This window comes from Ictidomys tridecemlineatus, chromosome 8 (genome assembly GCF_052094955.1).
Source record: "Ictidomys tridecemlineatus isolate mIctTri1 chromosome 8, mIctTri1.hap1, whole genome shotgun sequence".
Classification (NCBI taxonomy): domain Eukaryota; kingdom Metazoa; phylum Chordata; class Mammalia; order Rodentia; family Sciuridae; genus Ictidomys; species Ictidomys tridecemlineatus.
The window spans coordinates 102,606,035-102,632,441 of NC_135484.1; the positions used below are offsets into that span (position 1 = coordinate 102,606,035).

A 26,407-nucleotide genomic window follows, 5' to 3' on the forward strand; every position below is an offset into this window, starting at 1 on the left:
ATGAGTGGCTTTGATTCTTTTGCCATACTTTCAATTCTGGGCCTTATTCTTATTTTTATTTTAAATATTAAAATATTTATGGCTAAAACATCCAAGCAACATTCTCCTCCAGGACCGAAACCTTGGCCGGTTATTGGAAATCTGCACATCCTCAATCTGAAGAGGCCATATCAAACCATGCAAGAGGTAAAAAAAAAAAAGAAAAGAAAAGAAAAAAGAAAAAATATATATTGTTAATTTTATTCTTATTTATAATTTCTAAATCAGTCTTGCCCTAGTATGTTTATTAGTATGCATATTAACATCGGTTCCTATATGTATTGGGAGGGAATTTAGGTAGTATTCGAAATTAACAGAGCTGCTTTAAATTGAACATATGTTAAAAATTAGCACAGATACTTCTATTTTGAAAGCAGTATTTTAACACTAAAATATTTTAAACTTGTACTTGCATTTTCACATATAATCTGCTAAAAAAGGAATTGAATTTGTAGTAATAGTCTTACTCTAGAGTCTTCAATTTAACTACTCAAAACATTGTACAAAAATTACAAACAAGGGGCTGGGGATGTGGCTCAAGCGGTAGTGCGCTCGCCTGGCATGCGTGCGCCCCGGGTTCGATCCTCAGCACCACGTACAAACAAAGATGTTGTGTCTGCCAATAACTAAAAAGAAATAAATATTTAAAAAATTCTCTCTCTCTCCTCTCTCTTTAAAAAAAAATTACAATTAAGATTGTGTCCCCCAAAATTTAGTTCTGGATATGCCATTAATTTGCTGTGTGAATTAGCCAGTGTCTTTGTTTCCTCATCTGTAAATTTATAGGGCTGGACAAAGTACTAGACCAATTTCTCTAATTTTCCACTATGATTCTATAGCTATTGATTATGGAGCTACATAGGTAATACAAAGACTCAAAGTTGGCATTTAGTTATAAATTTTAAGTTCCAAAGAGCATGTAACTGAAGTCAAGTACTGCTGTATTGTATAACTTTTCAGTATAAAATCTTAAGGGAAATTTACTGAAGGAAAAATCATTATTTTATCTCAGTGGGTATAATAAAAATACCTATATTTGTGTTTCATTTTGTTTATTAAAGCACAGTAAGAATTACACTTAATCCTCACAATCATCCCAGAAGAAAAGAGGGGTGAAGTTTTCATCTTCATTTTACAGATATGTGTGGTTATTTCTCTAACATCCTAAGGTAACAAAACAGGTTCATTCTTCAGAAAAAAAAAAATGGCCTTCCTTCAATAAATCCTTCATCTAAGTCCCTGTGCTCCAAACTCATTTATTGATTCCCACACCATTCCTGTCCTTCACTTACATTTTCACCAGCCTAATTTATGATTTAGTCTTTCATTTTTACCTTTCTACATTGTTCTGAATTAATTCCATCTGTAAAATATCCTTTCTTCCCTTTTTCCCCAAATTCTATAATTTTTTTTCGTAAAATTTCCCTCTCAGAATTGTTTTCTTTGCCCCACTCCTGCTACATCACCTTACATACCAAGGTTCCTAACAGACACTCCTCACCACATCAAATTCCCATTTCAATTTTCACTCCCTAGAATACTAATATTAATTATATTAATTTCCTACATCACTGAGCCCTTCTGCAATTTCTTTTGCAATTCTAATGGATTTCTTCTTTTTTTTAAGTTTTCTTTTAAATTTTGTGATACTGGGGATTCAATTTAGGGGCACTTAACCATGAAGCTACATTCCCAGTCCTTTTTACTTTTTATGCTTTTTTTTATTTTTTGATTTTACTTTAATGTTTTACTTTGGTTTTATTTTTTACTTTACCTAAGTTGCTGAGACTAGCCTGGAACTTGCAATCTTCCTGCCTCAGCCTCCTGAATCACTGAGATTAGAGGTATGCACTCTGGTGCCTTTTCATTGCTTGACCATTTTTCTGTATTTTATTGAAAAAATTTTCTTTAAAAAATTCTTCTCAGTTACCACAGTGAACTGGGGACCATAATTACAGTTCATGAAAAACAGCACACACTCCATCAAGAATCACATCAAACCCTTTCATTCGAAAGAAGAATCCAATGCACAAGTGTCAAATATAAACACTGTCTTTTTGTTATTTAAAGAAGGGGAGAAAATATTCATTTATTTTGGCAGTACTTTTACAGTTTCAGGAAGTGGCTTTGATGTCACAAGTTACAGGACTAGGAACCATAACAAACTTGGAGGGCGTTTCTTTCTTTCTTTCTACCTCCCCCCAACCCCTGGTTACTGGGGATAGAATTCAGCAGTGCTTTAACACTGAGCCATATCCCCACAGTCATTTTTATATTTTTATTTTGAGATAGGGTCTCAGTAAGTTGCTTAGGGCCTCTCTAAGTTGCTGAAGCTGGTTTTGAACTTGAATCCTCCTGCCTCAGCCTCCCCTCCTCAGCCTCCCCTCCTCAGCCTCCCCTCCTCAGCCTCCTTCAGGCATGTGCCACTTGCCCACCTGGAGGGCATTTCTTTGAGAGGCACAAATGCCCTCAGCTAGAGGGCATTTCTTTGAGAGGCACAGGACTCTGTGGTTGAAAAAATTCTTCTTGTGCTTAGTGAATACATGGTCAGCCTAGGCTGGCCACTGAGTCTTCCTGGGTGTTTAAAGATAAAATGGAATTTCCTACACAGACATTATTAAGCACTCATGTAGAGCAGAGTGTTTCCTGTATCTCCAACCCTCCACTCATGCTGAAGCAGAATCTCTCACTTTTCTGGAACTTCTTGTGTTATATGACCTTCCATCAGACCACCCTTTGACCAAAATGCACTTGCACTTGGCGCCAAGTTCCCTCTTACACTGCTTCTCTAGAGTTCAGATGACAGCACAAAACATGACTTGTCCAGAAATAACAGATATTAAGAACATGAGCATTGTTTTATGTTCGTGAAAATAGCAAACACTTTGCAGGATATCTCACCCAATAGGGCATTATTTTGGCTTAATGTGGCCCTCTGGGGAGTTAGCGCAGGTTCATACACTTGACTTTTTCAAAGGATTGGTTAAGGAAAGTTGATTTGACAAGTAGGAATTGTCTCACACCAATTAAAAAACTAACCATCCAACAATTCAATGGTTCATAAAGCAATTAAATATTACCATTCTGTTCACACATGCACACACAAGAACCTCGGCAAAATGATTGACCAGATTAGTTTTGTGACTATGTTCTAAAAGGACAATGAAATTTCAAACTTGAAGTGTCATATTCAAGTATTTAAAAATGTAAAAAATAGTTTGATTACCCTTGATTTTAAGATCATAAGAATCACAGTCATGTAGCCCGGGCTTCTGGAGTCAGTGAAGTTAACTCCTAGGGCACAAAAAATTCTACAAAAATTAATTTGTCATCTCTCAAAGTACAGCTATTGGTTTATTATTTAAAAAAAAATACATGGAGACCTTGTGTACTGTGGCATCCTCAAATATAAGTGAGAGTGATATCTGCCAACCCTCTGTCTGACACTGGTGGAAAATGGTTTTACACATTTTTCTGACAATTCAAAGAGGAGGCAGAAGGAATCTAATGTTTTTTCTAAGGACAATTTTTATGAGGAAAGGAGCATTTGAAGTTGTTATCTCATTCTCTGCCAATGTTAGTTGGGTTAATACCACAGGTTCCATAGCCAAGAAACTACAACAATGTGTGCCCCCAGCTCCACAGCTGAACAGCACTATTTACTCTGTGATTTCTTAAAGTTACAATTCCTTGCCTATACAATGGAGGTGATAATATCTACTTTGCTGTTTTATAAAGTCCTGGGGTCCAGCCCCGCTGGGTGACTGGGTGACGGGGGGAGTGGGGATTCCAGGGGTCCTTAAGGAGGAGTGGCATCAACAAAAGAAGAAGAGTTGAGATCACAGATTGCAAGTAACAAGCAGCCTCCAGAAGAAATCTTGCTTCCCCTAGAGAGACCTTTATTTTTATACCTTTTTTACAGGTGTTTTTTCAGATAGTTAATGGATGCCTTCAAAGCCCTAAACTTCTTTGATTTATATAAATTTCAAGAGTTACAATATTTTCTGGGATACATTGATTACCTAAGATATTGAGTACATTGTTCAAAATAATTTTCTGTAACTTTAATCAGTCATGATTAAGCTTTTATGTTTTCATGTCAAACACTAGGTGCTAGGCGACACAATTATACTACATGTCTCCTGACCTATTATTCACTTCTAACTTTAAAGCATACCTATAATTATTTCATTAACCTTTAACTTTAAAGCATACTTATGATTAATGGTAAGCTTTCTTACTTCTAAACTAAAATCCCATTAAAACACACTTAAAGTAGTGAAAGTCTATTATTTAAAACCCTGCTACTCTGAAGTGCCTCTAAACTACATCTATGTTAATTCTACATTATTTTATTTTTAATTTCCAAGGTAATTTCCTTTTTTCATGGGACCAATTTAACTGCTTTCTTACAGCGTTTCCTTGATCCTTGGACAAAGCACAAAAATTCTTATGTCTTTGTAATCTTTAAAGGGCAGGCTTTACACCTCAACCCATTTGTCATTTATATTAACCAAATTTATTAACCATAAATTTCTGTGTAAGGCAAAGGAGGATCTGTTGGTGGGAGGAATGTATTTTTATTAGCCTCTTGTCCTTGATGGGGATACCATAAGCTACTTACCGGTGGTCCTTGCACTGTTGGCACAGCAATTGTTTTTCTATAGGTAGGCTGTTGTATAGGTTGTGGCTTCAGGACGGGGTTGAGGGGGTAGTATAAATTGTTAACCAGGGGATAAATATTTCTTGTTTTTAGGCTTGAGGAATAAGATTATTGTTTGTATCCTGAGAGAGATTGAAACACACCTCATGGCATATCTCAATTATATCCTTAGTCTCATTCTGGGAATTTTCCTGCAATCTCAGGCAATATGTACTTTTATTACTGATTGACGTATGCCCCGTTATTCATATCATGAGTATCATAAACAAAACACTTAACATTCCCAGTGGTTCTGGTTTCCAGATGGATTGGCCCTGGCACAGCATGCCTACTCTGTGACCCTGTCAGACAGTGGGTACAGGAAGGCCTTCACCAATGAAGCACACTGAAGAAAATAATGGTGCTTGGAATACAGTCAGGAGGCAATAAATGTTGGCTCTTAGGACTTCCAATTATCAAAGAAAATGGATTTTTTTTCTGTAGTAAGCAATGTCACAGAGTAACAACATGGTCTATTAAGATCATAGCACCCCATAGGAATAGGATGTAAATACAGTTTTCGGGTGTCAAATGTGGTAGTAAGCAAATTTTTGTCTCCTGAGAGTCCTGGCTGGGTATATTCTGATATCAAACAAAACTATAATGTCAGAGCCTCATTAGTACAAAATTTGAAACAAAGCAGAGTGAGTATACAATCAAACAATGATTATAAAAATGACCCTGAATGGTGTAATAACTGCAAGAATATCCATAGTAAAACAATCCAAAATTCTGACTTTATCTGATCATAAAACTGGTTAGTTTTTTGAACTTAACCAATTTCCCAAAGGTCAAGATCCAGTTCACTTTTTACCACAGTACAATGTTTTAATCATTTTTCTTTTTCTCACACCAAAGCTTTCCCAGAAATATGGCTCCATTTACAGCATCCAAATGGGGCCCAAGAAGGTGGTGGTCCTCTCTGGCTATGAGACAGTGAAAGAGGCTCTCGTTGGTTATGGCAATCAATTTGGGGAACGATCTCAAGTGCCTATATTTGAAAGAATTTTTAATGGAAAAGGTAATGAACTCTAAATTTAAGATATATTCCTGTGGTTAAAATTATTAAATCAGTAGTCCTCTATTTTCTTACATAATTCCTTCCTTTGTTTGATTTTGCTTCATCAATATATATTACACAAATAGGATTCTAATTAAAAAAATAGTAATTTGTGGGCTTCATTCTTATTTTACATGATAACTACTTCTGTTAAATAATTACCTACTAAATGGAAAGTCTGATGTTAGATGTCAGGAAAATAAAACAAAAGGAGGCAGAGGCCATCAATATAAAGAGATCAAAAATGGTCTAATGCAGAAATAGATCCTGAAACAACATACTTAGTGTTATAAATATACAGAACCCTATTTTTACCTGGACAAAATTGTTGCATCTTTCTTGTGTCTTTGCTAAATGCCCTGATGCAACATAGATACTCTGCTTTTGTGACTTTCCACTAATTAATAGCTATTAGTACTATTATTACTATTTTGGTACTAGAGATTGAACCCAGGGGTACTTTACCACTGGGCTACATCCCCAGTCCTTTTTATATTTTTTGAGATAGGGCCTTGTTTAGTTGACAGAGCTGGCCTCGAACTTGCAATGTTCCTGCCTCAGCCTCCTGAGTTGCTGAGACTACAGGTATGGTCCACCGTGCCCGGCTACTAATTAATAACTCTTTAAAAATGGAAATAATTTCACTTTGACATTATTTATAGTAAACTCATATTGTCTCCTAGTTAATACCATTAGGTTATTCTATTGCTTCAAAAACATTTCTAAAAAGTGTTTTCTGTAATGTTGTCTACAAAACAGTAGTTTTGCAAGGTGTAAGTGGATGTTCCCTGAGGTAAATCAGTCTCTTGCGTGTCCATTAGCATATTAAAACCTCAGGAAACATCAAAATCCTATCTAACTTTATTCAATTTTCCACACATAGTAGTCTTGGAACATTTCTTTCCCTTCTAATCCCCACTAACACTTCATGAAATCAGCATTGAGGAGGTATTTTCCATTGAAGATCCCATGTCTGGAATTTCTAGGAGTCAGATGAGTCATCATCATAATTTTTTTTTTTAGAAAATTGATACAATTTCTTACTTCTTGCCGCTAATCTTTTTCCACAAGAGCTCAAATTTGCTGATGAATGTAATGATCACACATGAAATTGTTTTTGTTTTTGTTTTTTTGTACCAGGGATTGAACCCAGGGGTGATTAACCAGTGAGCCACATTCTCAGCCCATTTTAATGATTTATTAGAGATAGAGTCACCCTGAATTGCTTAGGGACTCCCAAAATTTCTGAGGCTGGCTTTGAACTTGCTATTCTCCTGCCTCAGCCTCCCAAACTGGTGGGATTATAGGCATGTGCCACCATGCTCGACTTAACTTTTATCTCTCGCAATCTAACAAGTGAGCCAAGAATTCATTTTAAGAATTTTTTTTTGAGGGACACACTGCCACAGAGCTACATCCCCAGCCCCATTCTTATTTTTTAATTTTGAGGCAGGGTCTTGCTAAACAGCCTAGCCTAGGCTCAAACTTGCAATTCTCCTGCCTCAGGTTCCTGAGTTGCTGGAAGTACAAGCATGTGACACCATGCCCAGCCAAAAATCAGTTTGTTTTTTTAAGTGTCTTAACTGGTCATAGAAAATCAAAAGATAATGACTATATTTCCTCTTCCTGTGTCTCACAATCTAAAATCATTCAAATGAGTATAAGCATGTTATAGACCAATTTTGCATAACCAAAAGATAATTTTATGTTTGATACCCATTAGACCATTTGGGGATATTTATTACATTAACTTGTTGTATAATTTAAATATATTTATGGCTAGAGTGTCCTATACTTAAAATTTATATTTATATATTTAATAGCACTTCAATCTTTCAAGGTCCTAAACTAATGTGCTAAGGAGCTGAGAAACATAACTTTGTGGTAGAGTGCTTGCATAGCATGTGATAGGCCCTGGTTTTGATCCCCAGAACAACAACATAACAACAATAATAATGATAATGATATTCTTTACGATTACACGAATATTTTATTCTCTGAAATATAGTGACTTCTGTGAGTCCTTAAGGGTCAAATACTGTATTCTGAAATGTGAAATGTGAAATTTCAAATATAAAATGGGATAGTCTGAAGAGTCACATATTTTATGAATGAGTCTTATGTAATATAGGAACCACAGGCAGAATATCATTGTATTAATCTGAGGATTTAGTGAGAAGAGAATCTAATCCTTCACTAGTATCCTTCCAAAGGAAGACCTAACCTGAAAGGAGGTGGCAATAGTAACTCTGAAAATACCTATTCTTTATTTTAGATTTCATGTTAAGACTAGCAAGGCTGATACTGCCCCATCTTCAATGCCTAGGCTGGCTTAGTATATTCTAGGTTTGTATTTATGATTATCAATTAAACATAGAAATTCCCCCCGTCTCTTTTGCCTTTGTATAATATGGAAAATGCAAATGGAGGAAGGTTTTGGTGTAAAGAATTGAAACAGAAAGAAAATACCATTATCACCAAAAAGCACCACTGGAAAGATGTGGGCAACCTTAGAAATCATCTTTTTCCTGATTTTTCTATGAAGTATGAGCATATGCTCTAAATCCTTTAGAAAACTTATCTTGACTGATGATTATTATTTTGTGTAGTTATATAGAAATTTGTTTACCCAATCAATAAATTTATTGAGAACTTATGTGTTAAAATATGTGTCTCCAGAATAACTAGGTATAACACTTAATTACTTGATTACAGTCATTGGTGATTATTTATTTCTAAATTTTTACTTGGGTGGTGTTGTATGTACTAGACTCTATTACTCCCTGGCAAAGAAAAAAAGGGAAAAAAACTTTATTTACTATTATTCATCAACTCCTTAACCACATCCAGCATGATATAAGTATAAACTAGTTACTCAATTTATATGAGTAATTGCCTATTTAATTTGTTGAGGAGATATAATTTAAAATAAAACAAAATGTTTTCCCAATCTAGAAATCTATTTCATGAAGCTGAGGCAAAGAAAACACTTTATTATTGAATAAGCATCAAACCAGAATAATGTGTATTACAATCTGGTAAAAAAAAAAAAAAAAACACTACAAAAATAGAAAGGAACTTCAGCCTTTTGCATAGTCCAGCAGAAGGAACTTCATTACATACCCATTCTCAGGATAAACAATAACTAGTCCTCAAGCAAGCGGATTTAACAGCACTATTTGTTGCACATAGTTTATCCTTGATTCACCTGGTAATTCAAGTGGCCATCTGTTAATTAAGTTTCAAAGGAAAAAAAATAATTCCCCAAATATTTATGACAGTTCTGCAATGTGGAGCAAGTGCCCCCTGAAATTAGACTCCTATCTTCACACAGAAACTGAGTGATAGGACATAATTTCCCCTGAGGTCTACATTTCAAAGAGATGACTCCTGGGTTCTTAAGAAAGACATTCCTGGGTCTCAAGGCTGACAAAAGACCTATCTAGTTTTCAAAAAGACTTTATGGACAGAGAAAGTAGTTAAGAAGTTTTATACAGTAAATGCTCTAAGAAAAAAGAGGGAATTAGACATTTTTTCTCCCCCCACCCTGCCCTCTCCTCTACCCTGCCCTCTCCTCTTTTCTATTCTCCTCTCTTTACGTGCTGGGGACTTAACTCAAGACCTGGCTTATCTTAGGCAAGCATTCTACTACTGAGCTATATCCTACATCCATTTTTCCATTATTTTTGACAGGGAGAATCAAGACTTTTATTTTGAATTTTTATTTGTCTTCAAGATTTCAATTTTAAGCCAGATATGGTAGCATATGCCTGTAATCCCAGCAGCTCTGGAGGCTGAGGCAGGAGGATCATAAGCTCAAAGCCAGCCTCAGCAACTTAGAGAGGTCCCAACCAACTCAGTGAGACACTGTCTGTAAATAAAATATAAAACAAAAAGGGCTGAGAATGTGGATCAGTGGTTAAAACGCCTCTGAGTTCAACCCTGATGCCCCACCCACCAAAAAAAATTAAATTAAAAAAAAATTAATCTGAAGATTTTTTTTTTCCTCATTATAAGGAATTGCCTTCTCTCATGGTGAAACCTGGAAAATCATGAGAAGATTCAGCTTGACCACATTACGGAATTTTGGAATGGGCAAGCAGATCATAGAAGACATAATTATAGAGGAATGCCAGCATCTCATAAAGAACTTTGAGGCTCACAGAGGTGTGTAGAACAAATGAAATCTCTTTATTTTTCATGAGAAAGAAGTCAACAAAAGTTATCTTTTAATTTCTTATTTTTGACACAATTTCAGACTCTTAGAAAAGTTTAAAGAATATACAAATCATTCCCAGTACCTTCTACTCTTCTTGAAGATTGTCAACACTGTACATTTGCTTGTGCCCTCTTGCTCTGTATGCATGTGTGTGCACATTATATATTTAAATTTATTTATACATAAAGTATAAAATTATATTTTTTCTTGACTGAGAGTTTTTGCAGACATGCTGTCCCTTCATTTTTAAATTTTCAATCGTAACACTGTCTTAACCACAGTAAACATCAAAAATCGTGAAATTTACATGATGTGATAGTATCATCTAATCTTCAGACTTCAGGACAATTTTGTCATTATCCCAGCAATGTCCTTTATAGCCAAGGAAAATCCTCACTCAGGAATTTCATTGAGATGTCATGTTTCTTCTGCTTCCTTTAATCCAGAACAGTTTCTCAGTAATGAAGTTGTTTCCGATCGATTCACATAATGAATTAGAATTGATTTCACATAATTTTTGTAAATATGTGGGAAGAATAATCAAAAAAATCTCATTTTTGTGTCAAGAGTTTTCCTCATTTCCTTATTAAAATGAACTCATTCCTTACTAAAAGGAGAAAGTTGGTATTATTCGATTGATGTAAGAACTCATGAAGACAATGATCAAAGGTAGATAACAGAGGGCTCAAGGACCCATGTGCTAAATTAGCAGTACTTGTCAGTCAGAGATACTATCTTAGCAATTTGGGGAAATTATGCATACAAAAGTGACTATTGATTCCCCAGTGTTAAGCTCCCAAAACACAACTACCTGAGTTTTGTGTACACATCCTCCAAGTGTGTTTATTTTGTGTGGAAGAAGAAAAGGTATTCTCTTTTAGGGCCCAGAAAACAATCTCAGAAACAAGGTTTTTCTCTGAACTGTTTTCCTGTCTCCTGCTCCCTTTTCTGCTTCTGTCTGAAGGCAAGTCATAGAAACTAGAATTTCTCTTCCTTTAATAATTTGTTTTGCTCAAGCAAACCATAAAACCTAGTAATGATATTCTAACCTTTCCCCACCTCTCTGTCATAGAACCGGTCAGCTATAAATAAATTCTCTGACCTACTCTGTCCCATATTAGTTCCTATGGCCCTCACTTCTGAAGGGGTTCTACTCACTATCCAAAAGAAGGAAGGAGCCACAGAGAGATCAAGATGAATCTGAGGGCTGGGGATGTGGCTCAAGCGGTAGCTCGCCTGGCATGCGTGGGGCCCGGGTTTGATCCTCAGCACCACATACAAACAAAAGATGTTGTGCCTGCTGAAAACTAAAAAATAAATATTAAAAAATTCTCTCTCTCTCTCTCTCTCTCTCTCTCTCTCTCTCTCTTTCTCTCTGTCTTTCACTATCTCTTAAAAAAAAAAAAAGATGAATCTGAACTAATGTTTTCCCAAAATCTATTAGCATTAGATCATACAGTTTTTTACCCAATCATATTCTTATATAATGGTCCACACTTAATTAGACTGAAGCATAAAAATGGATTGTGCACACCATGTCTCTGGGTCTTCAATCTGAAGGCTATGGTGTCATATGAAGCTACGATCAAACACAGTTATGAAGTTCTTGTTACCTTGTCTCCTGGTGTAGATGTGTCAGCCATGCTGTTTAAAGTAAATGAAAAAGGGCCCATTCACTCCCCTTTCCACTTTCCCATTTCTCAAGTAAAAGAAAAGACATTTTCATTTGGATTCCCTAGGCTTTCAGTCTCTGCATTAAAGATAGTAGCTGACTTAAGAGTAAAACTTTAGAACTAGAATACTCAAAATAAATGCCCATCTATTGGTGAATGTTTAATAACTAAGCTACTTTCAACGAATGATGCAGAGAAAACCAGGATGCAGCAGCAGAAGGGAGGAAAACAAGGAACCGCCCCCATGAAGTCCTTTTTTTTTGGTATCAGGGATTGAACCTAGGAATGCTTAACCACTGAGGCACATCCCCAATTCCTTTTGTGCTTTATTTAAAGACAAAGTCTCACTGACTTGCTTGGCACCTCACTTTTTTGCTGAGACTGGCTTTGAACTTGCAATCAATCTCATGTCTCAGCCTCCCAAGACTCACCTGATGTTCTCTCTCTCATTTTTTTTTTTTTTTTTTTTTTTTGCACTGCAGATTGAACCCAGGGCACATTGCCACTGAGCTACATTCCTAGCCCTTTTTAATTTATATTTTGAGACAAGGTCTCCCCACGTTGCTTCAGGGCCTTGCTAAATTGCTAAGTTTGACCTCAAATGTGTAGTCCTCCTGCCTCAGCCTAACTGAAATTAGAGGTGTGTACCACCCCAACATGGCTAGATGTTCTATTTTTAACTTGAATGCAGCTTTAGGTTGAATGATTTTTTTTCCCCCTAGATAGAATGCATTAACACACACCCCACAGCACACACCCACAGAGACAAATATTTAAACATACCTGGCTTATTTTTCTTTCTTCAATTGAGCCAAATGCAAATTTTCTTTTACATATAGTTTTCTAGGTAGCTACTGTTTAGACAAATTCTGGGAATTTGTAAAAGCTCATTCAAGTTTTATTGGAAGACTTGGAAGTTATGGTCACCAATAATCTCTATGATGTTTTTTCTTTCATAGACTGTCCCAGTCAGTGAGGAACTTGCCTAACACTGATTTTGTGAATATTCCTTATCTGATTAATGAATTGTCTTGTAGGAAATCCATTTGAGATCACAACAGTAATGAACGCTTCTGTTGCTAACATCATTGTGTCAGTGCTGTTTGGAAAACGGTTTGAATACCAAGACCCCCAGTTCCTGAGACTCTTAACCTTGATTGGTGAAAATGTGAAACTTGTTGGAAGTCCTAGAATTGTGGTAACTGTATCTTTCCCATTCACTTTTAGCTCCTCTGAGAAATACTTGATTGACCACAAAAAGGATTCATTAGAGAACTGTCATTTCCAAAGTAGATACCTTCTGAAATGTTCTGAGTACAGTGATATGACATATTTGTTTGTTTATACATATGATAATTCTCCTATCATCAAATGCTGCATGAAATACCTTGGTGCAGGAATTGTGATTTCGGCCAGTATTACATGCTTTCTTCTAATTTTAGCCACTTTTATTTTACCTATAGCAGTACATATATATGGAAAATGAAATAAGCATTGAGTAAATAAACAGTCAGTAATGCTCAATTAGAAGAATAAATTTTAACAAAGAGAACTACCAATTACCCTCCCCCCCAAAAAAAGACCCACAAATGGCAGAATACAATCTTTTCTTTTAAACAATACCTTTTATTTTATTTATTTATTTTTATGTGGTGCTAAGGATAGAACCCAGCACCTCAAAAAATGTACTGGACAAGCACTCTACCACTGAGCCACAATCCCAGTCCCCAGAATATAATCTTAATACTTATTCTAATCCATACAAATTCACAAATTCACAATAGTGCCACAATCTAATTTCTTATCATTATGAGTGACAAAGCCTCTGCATTCTAGGATCCAGGGGGAAAGAGGCTTGTCCAAAAGTTCTCATTTTTAATAGCACCATTGACAACACTATTATTTCACTCTGAAATTTAGGCTGTGTTAATATATACCCAGATTTACTTCAAATACAGATTTTTAGAAGAAGCAACTATTCTAATTTTAGATGGGACCTTTTGTCTCTTATATAAGGAAAGTTTTGGGGGGAGGACTCATAAACCCCTTTGAGAATATGACAAAGTATATAGACCTTATATCCACAAAATTAACATACTAACAAACATAAAACTTAGCAAACAGTTCAGTCCTTTCTGAATTTTTTAAGAGTTAGTGGGTAACAGACTAAAGGGTGCTACTCTGTAAGACCTACAGACATTAAATCTGCTATAAACTTAAAAATTATTGTGATCCCACAGAAAAGCTTTACTGCCTTATGTAGAGCTAAAAGAGTTTGATTGTTTTCCTGGAATTACATGGGATTTTTTGAGAAAAACACTTGGGTTTATAGCTCTGACCAAAAAGCCAATAGTGTTTTTATGTCCCACTCAACCTCTAACTAGACCTACTCCCATAGAAATGATATACAAAATACTCTGGGCACATAGACTTGTAAGCTGTATTGATATTCATTATAGATTCCTTAGTTCTGATGAATGTGGAAATCTCATTTTCTAGTTCAGTCTGTCACTGTTGGTTGAGACAAAATTCAAGGTGTTATTTCTGTAATGCTTTCAAAAATAATGTTGCCATTTGCATTATCACAATCAATTCATAGGTATATTTTAATTTACTTTTTAAAAAAATTCTTCTAGATTTTTAATATGTTTCCTGTTTTGGGATTTCTCCTAAGAAGTCATAAGACAGTACTCAAGAATAGAGATGAATTATTTTCTTTTATAAGAAAGACCTTCCTCGATCATCGTCATAAATTCGACAAAAATGATCCAAGAAGTTTCATTGATGCTTTTTTGGTCAGACAGCAAGAGGTAATGATGTTTTCTTCAGTGGCTTCCTTACCTTTTTATTTATTATTTAGCTCTGGAGGAGAAACACTCTATTCAAAGAAGAAAGATAGAAGTTTAAATAAATAATGGTAAACTTATATTCTCAGAATAATGCTATTTATTCCATTTTACATTCTTGAATACTTTCTGACACTTTTATATCATAAAAGACATAGATTTCTCACATGTTAGTTTTTGGAATTGTTATCCCCCCACACACACCACTCCACGATTTGAGAAATGTGTTTTAATGGCCAAACCCAAGAATTTTTTGTATGCATGGGGTGAGGGGTAATTACTGGAGATTTAACCCAGTGATGTTCTATCATTGAGTTACATCCCCAGTCCTTTAGTTTTGAAACAGGGTCACCCTAAGTTGCTGAGAGTTTTACTAATTTGCTGAAGCTGGCCTCAAACTTGCAATCCTTCTGCTTTAGCCTCCTGAGTTGCTGAGATTACAGGTGTGAGCCACCACACTGACTAAGAAAGATAATTTTATTTAAAAATTTCTTAAAAGAAACAGCTCTGGAAATAGTCCAATCACTCAGTAAAGAACTAGTCTGCAACTTTCCTACAATGGCAAACACTCTTTCTCGTTTTTAGAATTATTTACCATTATCAACATCTGTGATATATATACTTTGTCTCCTAAAATTCTCTACATTTCTATAAAGAAAATTCCTCTAAATTGAGGGAAGAAAGCAATGCATTGATTTTATGAAGTCATAGTAGGTAATTTGTTATGATCACCCATTACAAAATTATTTCATTGCTAATGATTCCTTTTACACTTTTAGGAGAAAGATGCATCTGCTGATTATTTCAGTGATGAAAATTTGGTGGCACTTGTTAGTAATCTGTTTGCAGCAGGTACAGAGACCACAGTCTCCACACTGCGCTGGGGAATCCTGCTCATGATGCGATACCCTGAGGTTCAGAGTAAGTTTTCAAGACTAAGCATCACCTGAAAAAGAGAAAGCAAAATTGTCTTGGACAGGACAATGCGGAGTTCTATAGCCATGCTGGATGCATGTAATTTGTCCCCTTGAGGTTAATTTGTATTTTCAGATTCCTTTCAGTATGACGAAGTTGGTTTTGCTTATTAAGCATCCTAAGATGATCTAAAGATTCTATGACATACACTTTTCAGAGGATCACCAGGAATAGAGGCTGAGGAGGTGGGGAGAAATGCAGGAAAAAAGAGCCAAGACTGGGAAAACACTTAGGTTTGACTTTCACAAGTAAAGAAAATGAGGAAGAGTGTTTCAACACCCATGCCCAGCCCAGACATTAATCACTGTAATTTCATTTTATCCAGAAAAGGTCTGTGATGAGATCACCAAAGTTGTGGGACTGGCCCAGCCCCGCATTGCACGCCGTACTCAAATGCCGTACACAGATGCTGTCATTCATGAAGTACAGCGATTTGCTAACATTCTGCCCACAAGCTTACCCCACGCGACAACCACAAACGTTACATTTAAAAATTACTATATCCCGAAGGTAAGGGCTCAAGAAAGGAAGGTGAAGGGAAAGAGGCGTCAGATGGTTGCAACCACAGATGCGCTGAGATAAACTGGCAAAGACAATCCTAGCTTGCCTTTCCTGCCTTCCTCGCCCCTTGGTATCTTTCCTTCCACTTTCCTTCTGGCTCTGCCTCCCTCCTTCCTCACCATTCAACAAAAATGGATCTATGCATATATGTGTAATAATATAGATGACAATCATTCTCTGAAACTTTGTAAGATATTTCAGGTTATAGTTGAGAAAAATAGGGCTCAGAGACGTTAAGCCGTTTCAGGAATGACAGGTTTGTCTGCAAGGCAGCCAAAATTCCAAGTAAGCCGTGACTTTCAGAGCCCTGTGCTTCTGCCATGCAGGCCTCTCTCCAGCAGCACCTCCATGCTTCACTTCTGTCCTCACACAGAACCATGCATATTTATGCCCTCTGCTTCCCAATGTGAAAACATCTAGATGTAACCCTCTAAATTCCATGGTAAGCTGGGGAAATATGTATATGCACGTAGCACTAGCTCTTTTCCTTGATATCTAGTCTGTTCACTGCTTTTGGGCCCATTTCTACATGAATCCACAGAGTCACTGGGAATGTGAACCCTGACCACATTATTATCACTTCCTATCCTTCAATCAGCTGTGAACCAGGAGACATGTTCATCTGTGGAGCTTCACTTCTTGGTACACATTAAACACAAGGTAGGGCTGAATTAACCAGATGAGCAATGAAATAGAAAACCAAATACAATGTTGTGTCAGTCATCTCAATTTATCTCACTAAAATCACTGAGACAACAAATTAACTTATAAGATAAATGGTTTATCTTTTGGCAGTTCAAGTCCAAGATCAGTCAGTCCCATTGGTTTGGACCTCTGGTGCTAAAAGGAGTGCTTATTGGAGCAAGCAGTTACACCTCAAGCCAGAAATAGAGAAAGACCAGGGTCTCCCAAATCCCCTTTGAGGGAATGTCCCCAGAGACCTAACAACCTCTCTCTAGGCTCCATTTCCTAGATGTTCCACCACTTCACCATAGCACCACCTTGGGGACTGAGCACTGAAGGTGGACATTTGGGAGATACTACCCACATTCAAACCACAGCAAATGTTAAAAAAATAAAAAAGTTAACATGACCCAAAATATGAACAAAAAAACCAGTGAATGACCCTGTTGATTCATGTAGAGATGGACCCAGAAGCAGTGAACAGATTCAGTATCAAGGAAAAGAACTAGGGCTATGTGTGTGTGTGTGTGTGTGTGTGTGTGTGTGTGTGTGTGTGTGTGTGTATTTTTTTTCCTCAGCTTACTAGTAGAAGTCAGGGATACATCTAGATGTCTGCACATCGGGAAATAAAGGCCATGTTTATGTTTCAGTTAATAGAGATGGGAACTTATTAACTTATTTCTAATTTATTTGCTGCAAGCCCAAGGTAGATGGCTAGAAATAAAATATTGTATTAAATAATGTATTTAAGCCAGGTGCCTTGGCACATGCCTGTAATCCCAGTGACTTTGGAGGCTGAGACAAGAGAATCGTGAGTTCAAAGCCAACCTCAGAAACTTCGAGGCACTAAGCAACTCAGTGAGACCCTGTCTCTAAATAAAATACAAAATACGGCTGAGGATGTGGCTCAGTGGTTGAGTACCCCTGAGTTCAATTCCCAGTACAAAAAAATAAATATATATGTATATGTATGTGTGTGTGTGTGTGTGTGTATATATATTAATTTTAAAAGGTTTTGAAGTTATATAGAGATCTCACTGATAAAATATTGTATTTAAAAGGGTTTTGCAGTTATACAGTGACCTATCATGCCACCAGGTGTTAGGTCACTTAGTCTCAACAAGTCCCAATCATCTCTTTGGTGAAATGGAAATAACATAGTCATTGTAGGAAAAGAAAGTCAGTGTACAATGCCCAGGTATATCTAATCATACATGAATTCATGGATGGATGAATGGATGGATGGATGAATAAGATGAGGAGGAAAAATTATAAAGCAAAAATATTTTAAAGAAATTGTTAGCTGTTTGTGATTCAAATACACAGATATCACATGATAAAACAGCTAATTAGAAGAAGATAAGAAGGTATTACCCAGCAGAAGATGGTAAATAGGTATTACAGAGCCTTTGATATAGCTGGCAAGATGAAGTAGTGATTAGTGTCCATAACTTGGGGAAGGCTTGGGGGCAGGGTTGGGAGAGGAGCTGAACCCAAGGTCTCATGTAATAGGCAAACATTGTACCACTGAGCTATATCCCCAGTCCAGGGTTTTGTTTTTAACATTATTTCACTTTATTTATTTTAGTTCTCAGATTATCCTTTCCTGTGTCACAATTAAAATTGCTTCCTTTTTTTCTGTAGAAAGTTATTTTACAGCATGTGGCAAGCTATGGAAGCCAGGAAGCTCAATTTTGAGAAGATGTTTTGATGGGCTTGTTTGATTTAGCATTCACTCTCATAGTCCCTGAGGATAAGAGAGCAAACCTTCACTGAGACCCCAAACCTGCCAGGAACTCAGTCAGGTTCCTTGAAAGGTTCATCTAAGTTTCACAATCCCAAATGAGGACTGTTTAATTCCCATCGCACAGCATGTTATATAACATGCTGTGATCAAATAGCAACTACATGCTAAATAAGAGTTTGTTTCCAGTTCTCTTCCAAAGCTTTAATTTTTAGGGAGGTAGTGAATAAAATTTTGGTGAGTAAATAAACATTTCATATGGGCCCTGCCTGATGCTTCTCCACTTCTCCCTCTTCCATTTCCTTCCAGAACACACTGCATCTGAGAAATTGCCAACTGAGATCCTGATACACCTTTTGAGAGTCACTTTTCAGGAAGGAATTTAATCTCTTTCAATTAAAGCATTTTTATTTCTAGGGCACAGAGGTCATCACTTTGCTGACTTCAGTTCTTCAGGATCCAACACAATGGGAAAAGCCACACACATTTAATCCTGAGCATTTCCTCAACTCCAAGGGAAAGTTTGTCAAGAGAGAAGCATTCATGCCCTTTTCAGTGGGTAAGGCATCTTATTTAAGAATGGTAGTCTGAAAAGTTGGGAGAGAATTTGCCCTCCTTGTTTTCGGACTATGCTAAGGTTTCATGCTTTTCTATGTGATAGTACATTCCAGAAACATGGAAGAGTGGAAACAACAGAGATTCTATCCTTCCTTGACTTTAAATTAGCTGCAGGGTATTTAAGCATCAGAATGGCATATTTTTAGGGAACCTTTGCAGACTCCTTGTGACTGGGACCAGGTATCACTTCCAGCGTTTGAGGAAAGAATTAAACAGGGAAACAAGGGGCAACCCACTTCATCCCACCAGAAAAGCCTTGCATTAACAGGTAAATACCAGCATTTCTCTTTAGATTTCTTTGGGGTATGGGAGGGAGGAGATTTCCATCAGTGTAAATGTGTAATTTCCACTAGTGTAAATTCAAGGAATTCAGTGGAGTTACCCCCATAACTGTCTGGATTCCCAAAAGCCTAAAATTAATTCTTCTTTGTTCCTAGCAGTGGCAACACTGCATCATGAGTCCTTAGTGAATCCTGGTCTTTCTACTCATATAAATCATGTCTTAGGTTCACCCAGACACCATTCAGTAAGCCACAGGCAGCAGCCACTTCAGTACTAGGCTTTCTTCACCCACTGGAAAGTAAGTGGTGTGGAGATATGAAGCACAATCCATTCTCCTGATTTTTACACACACACACACACACACACACACACACACACACAATGATAAAGGAGAAAAATGTTGCATATAATGACGACAAATCAAAGGCAATAGCACATCTGGAACAAGAGTTAAAGGAAAGAAAAACAATTTACATATAGTTTGCAGTGTTATAAGCTCAATTTCTCTGAACACTTCCTTGTTTCTCTTTGTGGGGGAGGGGAGAGCTATGGAAAGATGAATGATGGTCTTTGGAGGGCACTTTAACTACATCTATTTCTAAATCTGATGTTACAAAGAAAAGAGAAAAGGAATGATTATATCACATATAAAAGTTATTTCCAGACTCTCTTATCAGCTCTTGGACTTACTGCTGTTGAAATTTAGAAAGAAGGAATTATGTTCTCCTTCACACCCCTTTTACACTATGAAGAATTACTTACACTCCTTCTCTTGAGCTACCATCAACATTGAATCCGGGCCTTCTCTAGCTTCTCATGTACATGAGGCTGGAGGCTGCTTTAGACTGAAAGACAAGAAGTTAGCAGTGAAGTTTTTTGTAGTATGGCCTATTCTCAAAGTATTTTTCCCAATTTACTTAAAGAATTAGAATTTATTTACTGCTTTAACCAAAAAAAAAAAATCCAAAAGTAGCAATACTATTTATTTTATTACTACTGTGATTAAGCCCAGAGGCACTTTAATACTGAGTTGCATCCCCAGTCCTTTTTATTTTTGAAGACATCTCACAAAATTTCTGAGGCTGACCTGATCCTCCTGCAGCAGCCTTTCAAGTCCATGAGGTATTATAAGCACTTTTGAGCCTCAACTTAGATGGTAAGATCTCTCCAAATCCCAAATTCCTCTATTTATGTTGAAGTCACTCTCTTCTCCCATTCACTTCTTAGCAATTATTATGTACCTTAATAAGTTGTAAATCTTTTTCTCTGGAAGGTTTATTTGATCTGAATGTGTTTAATTGCCCTCCAAGATGGCTCCCAGTTTTGTATATAGCACTTTTCTTGAAATATATAAAACCATACCATCTTTTCACCTATTTGTCTATATAAACTATCATAATACATGCTTTATTATGTTGGATAGCTAAGCTCTTATCAGGAAACTCAATAATGCTTAAACATGTGGTAAATCATTGACACCCTAGGTTGTTTTTAATCTATCTTTCAGTTAGCACCACTCATTCATGCATTCATTAGGAGCAGGTGGGAAGACCTAACCCAAGAATCTAGATTAGGTGTTCTTTCCACAGGTTCCCCATGTTTTATGATGCTGTTTTATCATTGCCTATTCACTTTCTGTATTTACCCACTACACAGAAAATCCTTTGAGAACAATAGTAGTGTCAGAGCCAAGCTCAATAACTATATCTTATGATATGTTTGTGATTTGGATGGTTAACTTTTACTTAATGGATGCTTCTAGGCAGAGAGATAATATTCATGATCTTTCACCTCTGAAAAATCTTGGCTTGTTACCAAAGTTTGTCTGTAAAGCCTAAATCCCAGAGATCCCATATAAACCAAAGCACTAATATGGGAAACTTTCCTTTTGTGGTAAAATATCTACATTTTAATATTTTCCTGAGCTTTGAAATCCTCTGTGATTCAGAGCATTTGTGATTTATATTCAATTAAAAAAAGGAAAAAAATATAACTGAACAACCCTACAAAATTTTACAAGCCATAAAGTAAGCAGCAGATGTAGGCTTTAGAGACCTTGGGAAGATCTACTTGGACCTTTTGAAGGATTGTAAACAGAAACTTTTAATAATGCTACATTTCAGTCAAATATACTGCTTTTGCTGAATAGGACAACCATAAAACTCATTAAACTTACACTGAACAAGATATATCATCCTCAGCACATGTTATGAAATGTATATTATCATTAAAATCCCAGTTATTCTCATAAAAACCTAACAAGAAAAATTCATGTCCCAATTTTATTTCAGTTTTTAGACATTTTTTTCTAAATAATTCAGGTTTCAGAATAATAGCAACCAAGTCTCTCTTCTTGAAATCGTCAGCAGATTTCAACATCATCACAATCAAGTTCCTACTCATACCTTTGGCATCAGAATCAAAATAAACTACCTCATACTCTGTTCTCTAGCCCAAGTCAAATTTCTTCCAGTCTTCAAAAGCATCAGATTCCCTTTCTTATCTTCCTCCGTCTTTGTCTGGCTAACTTTGCTAAAGTTCTCCTTCCAAGCATGAGCCCTCCTTGGTCCTCCAAGCCTCATTAGGTACCTATGTGTTCCATGACACATTTGGCTTTATCTTTTATGACATTTGTGTTTGTCAGGTTTTCATGGCTGTGACCAAAATACCCAACAAGAACAACTTGGTGGAGGAAAGGTTTTTTTCTGGCTCAGAGTTTAAGAGGTTCAGTTGATGGTCAGCCTACTCCTTGGCTCTGGGCCCAAGATAAGGCAGAACATTATCGCAGAAGGGCAGGGCTGAGAAGTGCTTTTGGGCTCATGGTGGCCAGGAAGCAGAGAGACAGAAGGGAGTAAGGGGCCACAGGGAAGATAATCCCTTCCAAGGCATGCACCCAGTGACCTACCTTCTTGAGCTACATGCCATCTTCCTACAGCCCAGTTAGTCCATTACCACCCAGTCAGTCCTTTCAAACTAGCATGAACTGATTATGATTAGGTTATGGCTCTCTCAAGCCAATCATTTCAACTCCAAACATTCTTGCATTAACACAGGAGTTTGTGTGTGGGGGGGGGGACACCTCATATCCAAACCCTTAAAAAATTTGCAGATCAAAATGTTAATGTTTAATAGCATTTTTTTCTCTAAAGGAGCTTAAAAGGTAAATCTGGCATTTGTACTTAACCTTGTATCTCCAGGGTTTAAACGAGGAGACAGGGCTGATGAGGCTCAGAAGAGGTTAAATGACAGTTTCACACAGTTCTGTTCTTGTCTCTGTCCAGATTGTTTTTAAGATTTTTTTCTGTCTTGTAACCCTCCAACATGTCCATCTCTCCAGGTAACCGGAAGTGTGTTGGTGAGTCGCTGGCCAGGATGGAGCTATTCCTTTTTTTCACCAGCCTCATGCAGAAGTTCACTTTCCAGCCGCCCCAAGGAGTTTCCCATCTGGACCTGGACCTCACTCCAGATATTGGCTTCACCACAAGACCAATGCCTCATAAGATATGTGCTCTGCTCAGGGTCTAAGCTCTTTCAGCTTCAGTTAGTGTTATCTTGTTATATTCAGTTAGTGTTATCTTGTGGTCATTAGCATAGACATCCCTTCCCTGCATTTTACCAGCCATGTTATTCTGCCAAACACTTAGGAATTACTTAAGCCATTTGCCACACCCTCATATAGGTTTCTCTTGTCAGATCAGATTAAGTTTCCTGTGCTAATTGCTGTAGAGGAAACCTTCCTAATGCCATTGTTCAAGACAATAAATGAACAGAACACTTGACAAAAAACAACCTCCACTTAGTGCTCTTGGGTTTTTTCCTTTAAAGGAAACACTGATCTGATGCTCCAAGGCATAAGTGACTCTAGTTATTGCCTATCAAAAGTCAGAATTGGTGTTTGTGTGAAGGGGAATGTATAAAAATTTGACCTGGAAGACCCATAACTTTATCAAAACTGCTATGAAGAAAATTCAGTTCCACTGAGGATCACACTAAACATAAGGCTTGGTTTCATTCTGTGAATAAACAACAACAATAACAAAAAATAACAAAAGTTAGTAATGGATAATTGTATGAGTACAGATAGCTTGCTGCTCCTGGCATTATTGGAATGTGAAGAGGCCCCATTCATATTCACTGTTCAAGTCCCCGAGAATCATGGGCAGGAGGCCATGACTGCAGGAGAAGGAAAAGATTGTGGGTTCCCCTGAAACACAAGATATTTTTAACTTTTATAAAGTCTAGTATACTTACCCATCATCAACACAAGTACGCATTCCCTGCTTCTATCTGATTTCTGTCAAATTAAAAATCATACTGGGAAGCAGGGCACAGTGCATACCTGCTAGATAACTTAGGAAGCTGAGGCTGGAGAATTGAAAGTCTGAGGCCAGTCTGGGCAATACAGTGAAACCCACTCTCAAAATACAAAGGGCTGAGGATGTAGCTCAGTGTCAAAGCTCCCCTGGGTTCAATTTCCAATACCAATAATTTTTTTTTAATAAAAAAAATCATACTGGGAAAGATTAAAAATCAAAGATGACATTTTTAAAGGATATCATAATAGGCTAAAACTTAGTTGGAGCTAAGCTCTACTGAAGAGTTGAAAGACGATTTAGCAGTAGGGTTAGCAATGGAAAAATACTAGAAGAAGTTAAGAGGGAGTTTGATCAATGGGATGTGTTCAGCACACAGAGCTATTCCTGATTTTACAAATATTTCTATGATCAGACCATCTCACATCTCAAAGGGAAAGAATTAATGAAAATTTTCTCAAAGACTCCAAGAACAGGGCGTCAGCAGGAAAACTGCCTATAGTTGAGTAAGGCTGAGAGGAATGTTAGGGCGTATAAGTCATCCCCAATTCATCATTTTCCACAAAACATTTTTGAGTAAGTCAAATGGATAATACTTAGGTGCCCTGACTTTCCAATGAACTAAATGAAATGTTTTTATAATAAAGAAATTATATCTACTAACCTTAATTTTTTGCCTGAATACACTTGCATTTTTTCAGTTGTACTTATAATTTGTGTTCAAAATTATTTCAGTTAGCCAGGTGTAGTGGTGCACACCTGTAATCGTGCACACCTGAAATCCCAGAGACAGGAAGCCGAGGCTGGAGGATGGAAAGTACAAAACCAACCTACACAATTTAGCAAGATCCTGTCTCAAGATAAATAAATAAATAAATAAATAACAGTTGGGGATAAAACTTCATGGTAGAGGGCCCTGAGTTTAGTCCCTAGTAGCAAAAAAAAAAAAAAAAAAAAAATTAAATTAATTTAAAAATTATATAAATTCTGAATCCAAAGTTAAAATTAATTAATGAACTTCTTTCTCTTCCATAGGGAATAATAGAAACAGCTTTGATTAGAGATCAGAAAATCTAAGTTTTAGTTACAGCCCTGTCAGCCTTCCATTTTTATGACTTCGTGATTAAATATTCTCTGAGGCACACATGGTGTGTCTGTTACCAGAAGCAAATGAGAAAACAATGTTTAGTCACAATCATAAAGAAAAACAAATAACTTTGAACCTTTGGTGAGAATCTGATATAACATCATTTAATGTACATAATTGTGAAGTAGTGACTAAGTAAATATTTGGCACTTATAAAACAAAATATTATATTTAATTGTTTCTGTATTGTAAATTTTGCATTCCATAGTTACATAGACTGTCATACAATAGCTGTGTTGTTGTTTATTTTGAATCTACTCTTGAAATGCAGAAATAGAGAAAGGTTGGAGACATATAGTGAATTCAAAGCCCACTTGAAAGATTGTAAACTCTTAGGAATTTACTCTTAAACACAGATAGCTGAGTCTGTGTGTGTATAATTATGTTGCAGAGAGATGGACAGTAAGACAGAGGTACTGGGGGATAACAATGAGACTTCTTTAAGCATTCACACAGAAAAAAAAAGTAAAGGAAAATTAAAATATACTGATTTGAAGCTTATACCCTTGTGGTTAAAATTCAAACAACAATCGTAGGTTTTTTAGAATTTAGATCAACAATAGATTTTTTTTTGACCAGGAGAAAAGTATGTTATCATAAAACACATAGTAATAATAAAAAGCAGATATTTAGTCTGGCTTTATCACTGTTTGAAAATGTCTAAAGATAATGCACTAGTTACTGTTTATTCTTTGAGAATCTCCATCCCCTTCAATTGCCTAAACCTTGGCATCCAACTGAATATAAGTCAGAATATCCTTTCTTCCTCTCCAACATAACACCCAAAGAGGAGAATTATGACCGATTTTATTACAAGATTATCTCATTATAAATTTGTATATTTTTTCAGTCTGTTGGGATGGTAAGACTATATCCTGAATCCTTATAAGGTCCAGGATCTGAGTCAACACTGAGGCTGGCTGGAAAGTCCATGGATATGCTCTGGGCTTCTGAGACAAGGATACAGGTTGTAGGAGAATCCTTAAAGAAGTTGACAGCATTCAGAAGCCCTCCCTGGGAAGTTCTCTGATATCCCCTATATTGCTTACACCTTTCCCAAGTAAGTTGAATTCAGGGTTTTAAATCATAACTACTTTTATAGTAATCTCAAAACAAGTTCAAAGTCATAAAGCAGAACATATATCTGAGGTTTGTCCAATGGGCATACAAAGCAGCTTTAACATTCAGAGTTTTGAACCAGAGGGAAGTTATGCTGTTTTAAGATTAGGTTTACTGCCCTATAACTTCAGTGGCCACTGGATAATGCCCCATGCCTAGGTAGACTCTATGCAGGCCTTACATCAGGTCCAGTAAGGTGGCACTAATCCTTTGGACAGTATTTTGGGTGCTAACAGACAGGATATCAAGGCATACTTCACTTCCATAAAGAAATGACTTGCAATGTGATGATCTGAATGTTTCTAAGCAATTATGTGTAATGTGGTCATGTCAAAGAAGAATTCTGTGACTAAATCTCCCAGAATTCTGTAACTGAGTCTTCTGGTTTCTAATGAAGTTTCTAACTTCAAGATTGTTCTAAAATT

The 26,407-nt window shown here is 36.6% G+C and overlaps 1 protein-coding gene across 1 annotated transcript; it reads left to right on the plus strand.

The window, feature by feature from the left end:
* LOC101970793 (cytochrome P450 2K1) lies at nt 1–23,223 on the plus strand. The gene is made up of 9 exons (XM_005318856.3): nt 1–186; nt 5,600–5,762; nt 9,819–9,968; nt 12,731–12,891; nt 14,330–14,503; nt 15,319–15,460; nt 15,840–16,024; nt 18,921–19,062; nt 22,741–23,223. Exons 1-9 carry the CDS (start codon nt 1–3, stop codon nt 22,926–22,928), a joined length of 1,491 nt encoding a protein of 496 aa, XP_005318913.2. The 3' UTR covers nt 22,929–23,223.
* Nucleotides 23,224–26,407: the final 3,184 nt, after the last annotated feature.

Coding starts and splice junctions, on each gene's coding strand:
- LOC101970793 (XM_005318856.3), top strand. CDS start 1: ATGAGTGGCTTTGATTCTTTTGCCATACTTTCAATTCTGGGCCTTATT. Junction 9,969..12,730: donor GAACTTTGAGGCTCACAGAG/GTGTGTAGAACA, acceptor ATTGTCTTGTAG/GAAATCCATTTGAGATCACA. Junction 16,025..18,920: donor AAAATTACTATATCCCGAAG/GTAAGGGCTCAA, acceptor TTTTATTTCTAG/GGCACAGAGGTCATCACTTT.